Consider the following 13,829-nt stretch of genomic DNA (forward strand, 5'->3'; position numbering starts at 1 on the left):
CTTATATTAGTGCTCGGTCTTAACTAGCATTCGATATTACCTCGTATTAGGTTTAATTATAGTTTTCAGTCTAGCCATAGTGTTCGGTCTACTTTCAATAATCGCCCTTGTTTTGGTATTCGGTATAGCTCTAGTATTCGGTCATGTTCTAGTATTCGGTCATGTGTTAGTGGTCGGTCTAGTTATAGTATTCGGTAGCATTTTAGTGTTCGATTTACTCTAATGTTCAGTCCTTAATTGTGTTCGGTCACTTCTTAAGCCTTACCTATCATTGACTGTTTGGTCTTGTTAATAGATTGTGTTGGTTTACCATTCGGTCATTAACTATTAAATGTAGTTCGGTCTCCCAAAACGTTGTTTTCATTGCTTTGCTCATATTGTTTATTTGAGTTGCATTAATTTACTATGTATGAGAAATTATGCTAGTTTCAAATCATGTATGATGTTCAAATTTGGTATGGAAGAAAATTTCAAACAGAAATATCTCCTTGGTGGTTTTCGACGTGGTAAAATAGTCTCAATATATTTATATAACTGGAATGAGATTTCATTAGTGTTGTGTCTTATTAGTGAACCTCCTCTTTCAATAAAAGCCCAACATAAATTTTTAGGAATTGAAGTCTTAAAGTTAGCCATTTTTCTATTTCTTCTCTTAATTCAGTAGCTGCACCATCAATATAAGTGCAGATTAGGATACTAATTGGCCTTCTATTTTCAGATTTTACTTTGAATATAAGTGCTTGTTTGATCGGGTGTGTGAAGTCTCAGATCCATGTTTATGATATTAAAAATGAAAACTATTAAGAGTAATTTCAGCTTAAAACAGTTTCTGTATTAGATAAAACATAAACTACAACACCAAAATCAGTTTTATTAATAATCTGCTTTATCCAATCTTCATCCAAACACAGTACATAAGTAAAATTATATGTTGATTGCAACATTTAGAAGACGAATGGTATGACAGCCTTAACACTCTTAGGAAAATCTTCAAACTTGGAAACATACCATTTCCTAGTGGAGTAACTCCTACCCAGCAAGTACAAATTAGTGCCTATAGCGAAAGAGAATGCATATAGTGTCTGAGAAATGAAGAAGATTCCATAAAACACAGTGATCTCAAAGAGGTAATGGGGGCAGATCACAACCCCAAAAAGGCCACCCTTTGGAATCTTGTACTCCTTTTCACCCTCTCCCCTCAAGTTGGATAGCAGGTAGTGGTGGTAGAAGTTGCCAATGATGGCTACCACAAAAACCACAACGCCAGGATACAACAGATTCATTGCTGGCTCTGGAAGGCCATTTGTAAGGTTTTGAGCATAGGTCATGGTTGCTGCTGATAGGAAATAACTCAGAGTGATGGGGATTGCAGATTCAAGAGTCATGCCTCCACTATATTTGTGAATAAACAGAACCTACACATCAACAAACATTCTTACTTCAACTGAAATCCAGTAAAAGAACAAGTTTGTGATGCAATCAATTAATTGTTCCAAGATAAAATGATGTAGATTGTGCTGGATTTATTGATAAAAAGTCAAAGTCGGAAGAGAGAAAATGATATAGATTGAGACAATTACGTATTTGATAATGAATGGTATCATACAGATAGAAAACACAATGAAAATGAAATAAAAGAGAAAGGGAATAGACATCTGTTTGTTGATTTCTATTGGTTTTGAATTGGAATCTAATATGGTGTTAGAATCTATAGTTTATCTTGACAGTTGTTTGTTAATCCAAAATCTTAAAATAATAAATTCAGAAGTTTTTTATTCTAAAGGACTCAACTTTTTCATCTTTACTCGATATGAGATTTAAAGTAGCACTTGAATTTGTATTATCATTCTAAACTTCAAACCTTATATTACACAGGTGTTGTTTTTATCAAACCTTAAACTTCAAACCTTATATTACACAGGTGTTGTTTTTATGGCTGGTAGAAGAAAGGAAGTGTTACCTCAAAGACCCTCTTGAAGAAATGGAAAGTAACAGCAGATTGAAGGATGATGGACCTCAAACTTTGAGGAGGAAAGATCCAGAAGGATGCAAGGCCAGCAAGGAAAGCAGGAGTGTACAAGAGAAGCATGCCAGCTTTACTTGACAACTTGATCTGCTTTTGTGCAGAGGGATTAGAATTCCAAAACTTGGAATAGTTCAAATGCTTCCCTCTAATTTCTGACAGGAAAGAAGTCACAAGTATCAGGAAGCTTATCACTGTCAACCCTGAAACCACCAGAGAAGGTGGCGGTGGGAACATGAAGCTCAACAAAACAGACATCACCATGGTGCCGTATGCTAATTCTATAACCTCTTTCAGACCTTGTTTTTGTTTCTCGGACTCAGCTAAAGAAAATGATCGGTAATGGTTCACTTATATAGTTACATGTTGTGTTGCAGTAATTATAGCGAGATCCACAACTATTGTTTTTGTGATTAAAGCAAAACAGAATCATTAATGGAATAAAGCTAAAGAGCTAAAGGTTGGATTGGTATGCTAAGAAGGGTATCATATCTTACCCAACTTGCCAAACACGTGAAAATTATATTAGTAAATAATTTGTATGTGTTTTTTAAATTCTAAAATGTGTGTTGACTTAATGGCTTTTTTTATAATTCAATTTGTTTAACTTTTTAATAAATAAGTAATCTATCTCAATTTGCAATGATAGCAAAATTTAAAAAACGTAGAAATATAGTTTTCTTAATATAATTGCTTTAATTTTTTTTGCATGTTAAATGGGTTATATATTAATGTTTGAATTATTTATAGAATGTAAGTTTTGAATATCACTTAGCAAGTAAAAAAATTGGTTGATTTAAAATGATTATATTTATTTATTTCTAAAATTTGAAGCTAAAATACATTAAAATTTGAAACAAACACTTATAAATTAGTTAAATATTTTTTAATTTCTTAATTTTTTATAAAAATTAGAATTAGTGTCATCTTCAAAACTTACCCCTCATTTGGTCTCCAATTTTAGAAATACGTCGATCTTATTCTTTTAATTAAATTTATTTAATATTTTAAAGATATTTTATAATAATATTTGAGTTGTTTATATTATTTTATTTGATATAATTCAAATGTTGTGTTAAAAAAGTATTATTTAAAATGTTAAATAAATTTAATAAAATTTGATTAAATAGATTAAATTAACACATTTAAAATTTTAAGAACTAAATTAAATCAAAATTTTAAAAATGAATTAATTCTAACTTTTCGAAGATTTAAAGGTAGTTCATTCCACATTGTATGCAATATCTTATTCTTTAACTTCGCAATTGAAACTGAAAAACATAAAATTGTAACAATTTCTCTAATTTAAATAATTTATATGTAATGAAGTTAATTAAAGTAATAGAAAAATGTTTTATTATTAGTAATAAAGACTTATTTTATTTAAAGGATAAACTTTTTAAAGTTAAGAAAAACACAAAATTATTAGTAAATTTAAAATTGATTATATATTTTATTATCCAATCATCATAGTTTCATAAATTCCATTACCTAATTTTATTTTCTACATATTTCATTACTAAGTTTGTTAACGTTTTCATATTTTAGGTATAAATACTTGTGCTTTTGTATTAAAAAATATATCCAAAATAATTTACAATTTATAACTAAATATGCTTAATTTTTATTTATTTAATGATATGTTTTTTGCTTAAATAATATGAGGATCCATAATAGAAGTTTCAACTTAGAACTCTTCATTGAAACAATCAAATCTCTTACACTATCTTACTCAAATGACTACTCTTCCTTTGAGTAAGTTGACAACAAAAAATAAAGTATATTTTTAATGGAGATATATCTCAAATGAGAAACTTACATGAAATAATATTTTTTTGTTATGTAATATGTTTCATTTGCTTTAAATTATAGTTATTATAAATTACAAATTAATGGATGAAATTAAAGGAGTATATCAAATGTTTAAAATTAACTCTCTCAACCGAACCAACAATATGTTATGTAACATATTACTTTATTTATTTACATTTCTTTATATTTTGTTGGGCCAAAATAGGCGATTGATTGAGATAGAACGCACACTTTATAGGTAAGAAACAATGCTTGTAGAGGAGTGAGAGAAACATAGAATTTTTCATTAATGAATCAAAAGGTTACAAGTACCAAAACTCTTAGAAAGGAAGGAGAAAAACGAAAGAATCATTTCAGCATACCTATGGGGTGCCTCAAGAAATCATGGGTGCACGAAGCAATGAATATCTTCTATCTAGTGTAACATAAAGTTTTGTCATTAACTGAGTCCACCAAAATAATGCTTTTATTTATATTAATTACTTTAGACTTTTATAGTTATTATTTGATAAAAATACATTTTTTTTAAAAAAGAAAAACAGTTTAGTAACGTGCTTACAAAAGCATTATGTGCATGGAAAATTCTTCATTAGAATGAATTATAAATCATTATCTATTTCATAATTTAATTAATAATCTTCATAGCTGATATTGGACATTGATAAGTTTAAGGATTTTTCTAGACAATTTTTGTTTCCTATATTTTGGATTGTGTTCAATGTGCTTCCAACACTAAATAACAATTATTTATTGACATACTTTTAGTAATCAGAAGAATGCAATTAGCAATTATTATTCAGTAAACAATCACACCTCCAGAATGTTCAAGTTCTCTGATTGAGGCTCTAAATGTTCAAAAAATATGTTGAAGCTTGTTGCTATCGTCCAATTTAAAATTATCCTCTCCACCCTCAATTTAGGAGTTTCTATTGCATCGTTCTCTTGGCCAAAAACAACTTTTGAAATTGATAAAATTTCCATATCTTATGCATTTTTAAATGGTTGACAGTGCAGAATACGTTTCTATGTTTCAACATGAAAATTAGAAAAGTTAAGGTATTTTCTAAAGTTACCAAATGACATTAGATAAAGTTAGGTACTTCTTTTCCTCTTTCAATATATTCACTACAAATAATCACCCAAAGTTACAATAACTGATCGAATCACCAAAATTCTGATATTGGTGAGTTACAGTTCCAAAAAACACAACCTACCACACATATAACTCAAGTAAAACTAGTTGTTCATATGCCAGTCTAGAAGACAAATGGGATGATAGCCTTAACATTCTTAGGGAAATCCTCAAACTTAGAAAGATACCATTTCCTAGTTGTATAACTCCTACCTAGCAAGTAGAAAGTAGTGCCTAAAGTGAAACAGAATGCATATAGTGTCTGAGAAATGAAGGTGACCCCATAAAATTGAATAATCTCAAAAAGGTAGTGGGGGCATATCACAATCCCAAACAAGCCACCCTTTGGAATCTTGTACTCCTTCTCACCCTTTGCCCTCAAATTGGACAGAAGGTAGTGGTGGTAGAAGTTGCCAATGATGCCAATCACAAACATCACAATGCCAGGATACAGCAGATTGATTGGTGGTTCTGGAAGCCCTTGTGTTAAGTGTTGAGCATAGACCATAGTCGCAGCTGATAGGAAATAACTCAGAGTGATGGGGATTGCAGAATCAAGAAGCATGCCGCCACTATATTTGTGAATAAACAGAACCTACACATTAACAGCATTCTTAATTGAGCTGAAATCTAATAAAAGAACAAGCAAATCAGGCACCTTGGGTTGTTTAGTGTTATCAAAACAGAGCTTAGATTCTGTCTTATCAAGAATTTGATGAAAGCCTTGTACAAGGGTGCTCATTTCTAGAAGTTCCGTAAGACTGATTCTATAAAACAAATGATAAATTAAATTTGAAAAGTAGAAAAATTGAATTGCTTAAATTCAAATTGAAAAATTCTCCTGAAATTGGTTTCATTTAGATTCAAATTGCAGATGGCATCATGGTGATCTGGCAGCCTCCACATTACTGTCAAGCCATGATTGTGGATAGCATGAAACAAGAACAGCTCCAACACAGTTGTGAGCAAAAACCATGATTTAAAACTCATTTGCATCATAAGCAATGCATTTAATTTCTTTCACACAATTCCTTTTATTCCAAATCCTGTGAACAAACAGAATCTACACAGTTGAGTAAAAACTGCATTCACTTTTGTGTACTCTACAACTCCCAAAAGAAATCATATAGCAGCAACAAAACCATAAGCCCAGGTACCAGAAACCAAAACTGAAAAAAGAAAAATTATTTCAGCACTCAAAACAAAATCCCCGTCATTTCCAGTCAAACATTGAACCATTATTCTTTGCCCAGGTTTCTAAAATGGGTTTGTGAACAATGATTTTAGCTGCCGCCTCAAGTTTTTCGATTCATCGCAATCACTACTGTTGCAACTCCATTAACCATATTTCTTGCAACTTCAATTTCTTGCAATGACAAACATCGCAAGGAAACCCTAGCCCCAACATAAAACCTTGTTCTTTATTATCAAGTCTATGATAGAATCCTTTTACAAGTTCCTAAGTTCCAAGGTTTTACGAGTTTTTAACACGATCTTTAGTATTTCAGAAAAGTACTGACAAATATAATGGACCCCAAACCAATCCTGCTAAATTCTATATACATTACACCATCCTAACAAACTACCAAGACGGTTTTCCAAAATTAAATGATAACCTAAACAGAAAAGTCATTATAAAAAGGAAGAAAAACAAAAAAATCTCTGTACCAAACACTCCCAAAATTCATTTCATCACAAACCATTAAAGCATGGTTTTAAATAGCATTCTAAAGTTTAATAATTCCAACCGCAACATAATGTTTTTTCTTACTCACAACCACAATTATGACTGCATCAGTAACAATATCACATAAAGTAAGTAAAACATTTTCACAAAACCTAAAGTCATGATATTTAAAACCCAACTAACTATTTTTTCGTCCATACATATAATACAATATTAATTCCAAATTCCAAATTCCAAATTCCAAATTCCAAACCTATTAGGTATTGTGAAAACATAACTACACAAGCATAAACTTAGTGTAACTCACCTCAAAGTCCCTCTTGAAGAAATGCAGAGTAACCGCAGATTGAAGGAGGGTGGATCTGAGACCTTCATGAGGAAAGATCCAGAAGGAAGCAAGGCCAGCAAGAAAAGCAGGAGTGTATAACAGAAGCATTCCAGCTTTACTTGACAACTTTATCTGCTTTTCCGAAGAAGGGTTAACATTCCAAAACTTGGAATAGTTCAAATGCTTCCCTCTAATTTCTGACAAACCAGTATTTGCCAGTGAGACGAGGCTTATCACTGACATGGTAGAAACCACCAGAGAAGGAGGCGGCGGGAAGATGAAGCTCAGAAAGGTAGACATCACCATCGTGTAGATGTGATGATGCTAAGCAGTTTTATGGTTTGTTTCTTTGACCTCTTGAAGGAGAAAAGTCGATGATGAAGCCATTTTATAACCACATTTGGGTCGAATATAGTTGTAGTGGGATCCACACGTGGGCAAGGAAGTCATAAAATAATAAATTTGATTAAAGTTAAATCACTCCTTTTTCATTTGTTGAGTTTTATTATTTTTTATTTTTTCTTTATAAATACAAAAGTTCACATTATTTTATCTTGAATTCTCAAACGGTTGTTTGTAGTGTTTAATAATTTTTTTGTTTATTAAAACATTCAGCATCCTGTTGGTAGAAGTATTGTCAATGTAATCATTTTCTTAATTTATAAATGATAATAAACTAAAATTTAAAATTTAAAATCATCATAACTAATCTTAATTTATTGAAAGGGTTGTTTTTTTTCTTAAATTTTAGAAATCATAAAAATCCTCTAATTTCTTCTTGTTCCAACACACCTATGTATAGCTGAAAGCTAAAATGGAAAGCAATCATAAATCAACTTGTCCAGTCTTAAATGTGTGCCATGCGTGGTGTATGAACAAATCCAAACCGAAATTTACTTCTTTGCACAGTTCTCATTTGTTCATATTTAATTTTAAAACTTGATACTTCTCACAGGTGCTGATTATCTATGTCCTCACGTGGCACTTGGTGTTATTGCTTATTAATTAACATTCATAAATATATTCGTTTTTTCTTTGGAGATTTGTCAAACCAACTTGTTTTATACACACAATATATAAAGCTCAATTTTGCTAAATTAAATTGTTTCTAGTGTACACATTTTATCATTTTTATTGTTTCTTAACATTTTTATTTGTTCTTTATTTTTGTAAATCAATTTTAAATGTTTAATTATATAAACTTAAAAATATTATTTTTTTTAGTTTGTAGTTTTGTTCATATGTTATTTTACTAACTTCTGCGACTTGGGTTGTTGTTTCGCTAGAGAAGATGGAGGATGAGGCTCGTGAACTGTTCGTTAATTTGCGATCAAATGAACCGCATCATCAAAAACGGGAGAGATTTTTTTTTTAGATTGTTGATAACACAATATCTAAATCACTCTGGTGTTTTATGATGACAACACATTGGTTAATAACACACATATGTTGTTAGTGTATTACATGTTCTTATGCTAAATGTTTGATATATTTGTTGAACATGTTTATGTGTTGTATTGCTATGTGAATGCATACATATTGAGCTTGTAATTGTTACATCATTTATGCATTGCACATGTTTTAATACACGAAAACCACAAGCACTTTTATGAATTTCTAACTGTGTGACAAAGTTGCAGTAAAGTCGACTCCATCTTAATTGATTCGACTATGCTAAAGTCTTTGTACAGATTTTGAGAATCAGTGCTTTGTGAGATTTTGAGAAGAAAAGAATTTCAAAATCATCTTACTTGTCGAAGTCGACTATGTGCGCTACATATTCGACTGGATTAGGAATTTGATTTGAAATTTTGTTATGCTCTTGTACTCTAACGGATAGATTTTCAAAAGTTAGTTGAGCATCGAATAGTAGGTCAACTGTATTAAATGAGTTTTTATTTTGGTTGACTGAATACTACCAGTTTGACTGAACTGTTATAACTGTCATAACTCAATCGACTGTATTAGTATCTTATTCGACTCAGAGAATGTCTGTTAAAATAGAAATCTATAAATTAGCTGAACACGAAAATGTTCAGAGACTTTTGGTGATCTAACAATTTCATTTCTATTTCAGATTGATATCTCTGATCTTAGAGCTCCAAGGGTTCTCCAAGAAGATGGTGGTGATCTTTCTAGAAAGAGATTCAAAGGGTGACTGACTGCGCACACATTGCTTGATCACATTCTGCACAATAAAGGTGTTTCTGGTTGATTAAGATTCTAGCTTTGCATCCTTGAAGATTGCTGCATTAGACCTGTTGTGATTATAGGGGATAGACTTGTGGAGTCTTGTTCACTTTGAGAATTGTTCAAAGTGGTGTTTGGCAGATTGCAGGAGAGGGGACATCTTGCTGCAAGTCTTGCTGCGTTTGCTGCCTATAGTTTGTTTGCAGATTGCAGGAGAGGAGATTTATATTTTTTACGTGGTGGTCTTCTATAAATTCCTTGTTGTAAAAACCGCAACCATTATAGTGCATTTGCTTCCTGAGACGGAAAGACACTGAATGTAGGCATTGTTGGCTGAACCAGTATAAAAACCATTGTTTGATTTTCTCTATCCCTGCACTTTTACTTATAGTCGACTTTACTATTTGCGTAGTCAACTACGTTTTTCTGCTCACACGAATTTTCATTACTTGTAGTTTAAGAAAGTTTGAAAAGTTTTATACTTTGATTTCAAGATTGCAAAAAGACTTTGATTTTGATAAACCACCAATTCACCCTTCCTCTCTTGGTGTAAAAAGAAGCCTACCTGTTTTCCAATATTTAATCGGTCCAAACATTGAAAGTCAACTAATTATGCATAAACATCAAAAGCCCTAAAATTTACATGCTTGAACAACATTCTTATACAAAATCATGAATTGAAAACCCTAGAATGTGGAATATATGACTTACTTGGGTGGAGAGACATCAAATGATTGCAAAATGATCTATGAATGCTTGATGAATGAACTCCCAAGTGCAGTGGTCTCACAAAAACCCCAAACTTTGATGATGGAATGGTGTAAAAATGGTGGAGAAGGGATTTTTAGAGAATGGGTGAAGGGAAAAGTGTAGAGAACTCTTTAGAAAGCTCTTGAGAGTGGCAAAGGTGAGTGAAAGTATGAATGAGATGCTTGGGCGAGACCTAGGGGATGTTTAAAATGTGCAAATGGACCACTAATGTTGAGCCCTATTTAAAAAGCCCACAAGCCCACTAACGCTCAGCGCGATTTCCATTCTTCTTAAGACAACAACATTACGCTTAATATAAATACTTTGTCATGGACATGCATTGAATTCTTTGACTTGTTAATAATGTAAATACTTTATCATTAAAATTATGCTTAAGACAAAATCTAGCAAAATCGAAGTAATATTCTAAACTATTATTACAAATATATAATATAAAAGAAGTTGATGTTGAATGAGTATATCTATTACAAATCGTAGGAATTATGTAATTACAATGAGCTATTTGAAAAGAATGATAGAAATTTTTTTGGTATGAGTAAATGAAGTAATTGATCAATCTCATTTCAAACTTAGTCATACGAGGATGGCCACTAGTGGCTACATCATCCAGAATAAATTTCCCCCAAAACCAATGCGATTTCCAAACTTGATTCACTTCTTCAATTTGAATATTCCTTGTCTCAAGCAGGAGCAAGGCAACAAAAATTGTCATGATAAGCACAAATTCAACAAAGAAGAAGAAAAGACCAAACTTCTATTGGAAAATAATATATACTTCTTGTCAAGTTTAAAGTCGTTATTCATCCATTAGCTCGTTCATTGATTAACTAAACTTAATTCGTCACAAACTATGTACGATTTTTAATCAAACTTTATTTTTATTTGTTTAGTACGACAAACTCAACATACAATCACTACAAGAAAATCTTTGAATAATTCCAAATTTTAGTGACAAAAAATAATTCGTTAGTATAGTGACCAATATAAATACCAATTTATAAACTAAATATTATTGGTAGCTAAAATAGTTTCAAAAAATTATAATTGGTCCCTAAATTAGTCTCAAATTAAGAAATTGGTATCTAACCATATTTTTGGCCAATAAAATTGGTTACTCATTTACAGTTGTCTTGAAGTGAATACTATCATTATTCTTATGATTATTTTAATCTATAATTTTCATGTTTAGTCAAGTACGACTTCAAACAAAGAAACATATTTTCTGTGTTCAAATTCAAGAAAAAAACTATTCATTTAGATGAGCATGCCAATATTTTCATTGATATTTTAAGTATTTAAAAGATCTTTTCCTTTCATTGACCTCCAATAAGTTCAACTTTAATGATCTTATAGTAAAAGGTTATCACTTGGATGACCTAAATCATGAATGAATCCAAAGATTTNGTTGACCTTAATATGATCATCAATTTAACTTATTTGATTATATAAGAAAATGATATTTTAACACCATTTTTTGACACTATTTTGACATTGTACACGTGTCAAAATGTGGTTGGACGATTTCAAATTAAAAAAACAAACTTTGGTTTTTCTCTTCCAAATATACCCCTGCCTCAACTTTTTTAATTTGAAATCGTCCAATCACATTTTGACACGTGTGCAGTGTCAAAATGGTGTCAAAAAATGGTGTTAAAATATCATTTTCCATTATATAATGTAAACACAGGAGAGAAACTTAAATAAAAACAAAAAAAAAAGCTCTTGAAGGATTTATTGTGAAACTCCATGCCGTATAGATAAGATGATACCCTAAATTAGTACATACAAACTCTGAAGCGTTCAACACATCAAACCTAATTTTGCTTTCAATTCCATTTGAACAAGTCATACTCTTTTGTTTTTCTATGTTTAGATATAATTTTTCAACTTCTATTAAATTATATTCGGTTAACTATTCCACCTCCATCCTAAACTTGTTAACAATAAGTAATCTTCATTATGATATCATCCCAAACATGTATAATCAATGTTATATATGATCTCAATTTAACTAAACTTAATTCGTCACAAACTATGTACGATTTTTAATCAAACTTTATTTTTATTTGTTTAGTCCGACAAACTCAACATACAATCACTACAAGAAAATCTTTGAATAATTCCAAATTTTATTGACAAAAAATAATTAGTTAGTATAGTGACCAATATAAATACCAATTTATAAACTAAATATTATTGGTAGCTAAAATAGTTTCAAAAAATTATAATTGGTCCCTAAATCAGTCTTAAATTAAGAAATTGGTTTCTAACCATATTTTTGGCCATTAGAATTGGATACTCATTTAAAGTTGTCTTGAAGTGAATACTATCATTATTCTTATGATTATTTTAATCTATAATTTTCATCTTTTGTCAAGTACGACTTCAAACAAAGAAACATATTTTCTATGTTCAAATTCAATAAAACAACTATTCATTTATATGAGCATGCCAATATTTTCATTGATATTTTAAGTATTTAAAAGATCTTTTCCTTTCATTGTCCTCCAATAAGTTCAACTTTAAATATGATCAAGAAGGACGTTCTCATTCTTAGAATATCTAATTTTGAAAATTAAATTCAGAAATTCTTTTTTCTTTTACTTAACTTAGAAAACAAAACGATTTTTCAAGAAAAACAAAAATAAAAACTTCAATATTTTCATGTATTTCATCTCTTAATTTGATGGTGGTTGTCACCAAGCACCACAATGTATTGTTTCTTTTTTTTATTTGTCAAACCTAACACAACTTTACGAAATAAATACCCTAATTTTGAGATATCAAAACGAAATTCGATTTCAAGATAACATGTTAATTTGTAACCTAGTTATTTGTTCAAATATCAAAATTGTAATTTCAAACCGGTTTCAATTCACACTATATTTAAACATAATTTACATTAGCGGTAATTGATATTTAAACACTAAGTGAACATTAAAATAATATATACTTCTTGTCAAGTTTAAAGTCGTTGTTCATCCATTAGCTCGTTCATTGATTAAACTTAGTTCTTTTATTTCTTCACTTTTTAACCCTTATCATAGCAAAATGTGAATGTGATTATTTTCTTGGTTAAAAGTATCATAGAACACTCACATCAAAATAGAAAATGTCCCTCTAGAAGATTGAAATGCCCATCAAAGAAAAAAAGATCCAATATTTTCAGTTGTTTCATCTCTTAATTTGATGGATGGTTGCTTCCACCCACAACAACAATGCACTGTTTCTTCTTTTATTCTCAAACCTAACATAGTTTTAACACATAACTACCTCGTTTTGAATTATCAAAATTGAATTGGATTTCATGATAAAATTTTAATTTCTAACTTAGTTGTTGCTCAACTCAAATATCGAAATTATAGTTTGACACCAATTTCAGTTCTCACTAAATCTAAACACTAAGCGGTAATTTATATTTAGACATCATAAGTGATCGTAAAATAATATTTAATTTTTTTGTGAGGTTTAAAGTCATTATCCATCCATTAACTCGTCCATTGCTAAACTCACTTCTTTTATTCCCTCGTTCTTTTACCTTTGTCATAGAAACTGGGAATGCGATTTTCTTCTAGCTAAAAACTATCTTAGAACACTCACATCGTATTTCCTTGTCCAATAACAACTTGTCATGGACATGCATTGAATTCTTTGACTTATTAATAATGTAAATATTTTATCATTAAAATTACGCTTATGACAAAATCTAGCAAAATCCAAGTAATATTCTAAGCTATTATTACAAATATATAATATAAAAGAGTTTGATGTTGGATGAGTATATCTATTACAAATCGTAGGAATTACATAATTACAATGAGCTATTTGAAAAAAATGATTGAAATTTTGTTGGTACGAGTAAATGAAGTACTTGATCAGTCTCATT

The 13,829-nt window shown here is 30.3% G+C and overlaps 2 protein-coding genes across 2 annotated transcripts; both read right to left on the reverse strand.

Moving 5' to 3' along the window:
- Nucleotides 1-846: 846 nt before the first annotated feature.
- On the reverse strand, nt 847-2,447 carry LOC106767496 (steroid 5-alpha-reductase DET2-like). Its single transcript, XM_014652405.2, has 2 exons — nt 1,961-2,447; nt 847-1,415 (listed from the first exon to the last, which is right to left on the reverse strand). The coding sequence occupies exons 1-2, from the start codon at nt 2,285-2,287 to the stop codon at nt 945-947; spliced, it is 798 nt and encodes a 265-aa protein (XP_014507891.1). The 5' UTR covers nt 2,288-2,447; the 3' UTR covers nt 847-944.
- Nucleotides 2,448-4,917: 2,470 nt separating this feature from the next.
- On the reverse strand, nt 4,918-7,360 carry LOC106763737 (very-long-chain enoyl-CoA reductase). The gene is made up of 2 exons (XM_014647903.2): nt 6,962-7,360; nt 4,918-5,562 (listed from the first exon to the last, which is right to left on the reverse strand). The coding sequence occupies exons 1-2, from the start codon at nt 7,286-7,288 to the stop codon at nt 5,092-5,094; spliced, it is 798 nt and encodes a 265-aa protein (XP_014503389.1). The 5' UTR covers nt 7,289-7,360; the 3' UTR covers nt 4,918-5,091.
- Nucleotides 7,361-13,829: the final 6,469 nt, after the last annotated feature.

The sequence above is a fragment of the Vigna radiata genome, chromosome 1 (assembly GCF_000741045.1).
Source record: "Vigna radiata var. radiata cultivar VC1973A chromosome 1, Vradiata_ver6, whole genome shotgun sequence".
Lineage (NCBI taxonomy): Eukaryota > Viridiplantae > Streptophyta > Magnoliopsida > Fabales > Fabaceae > Vigna > Vigna radiata.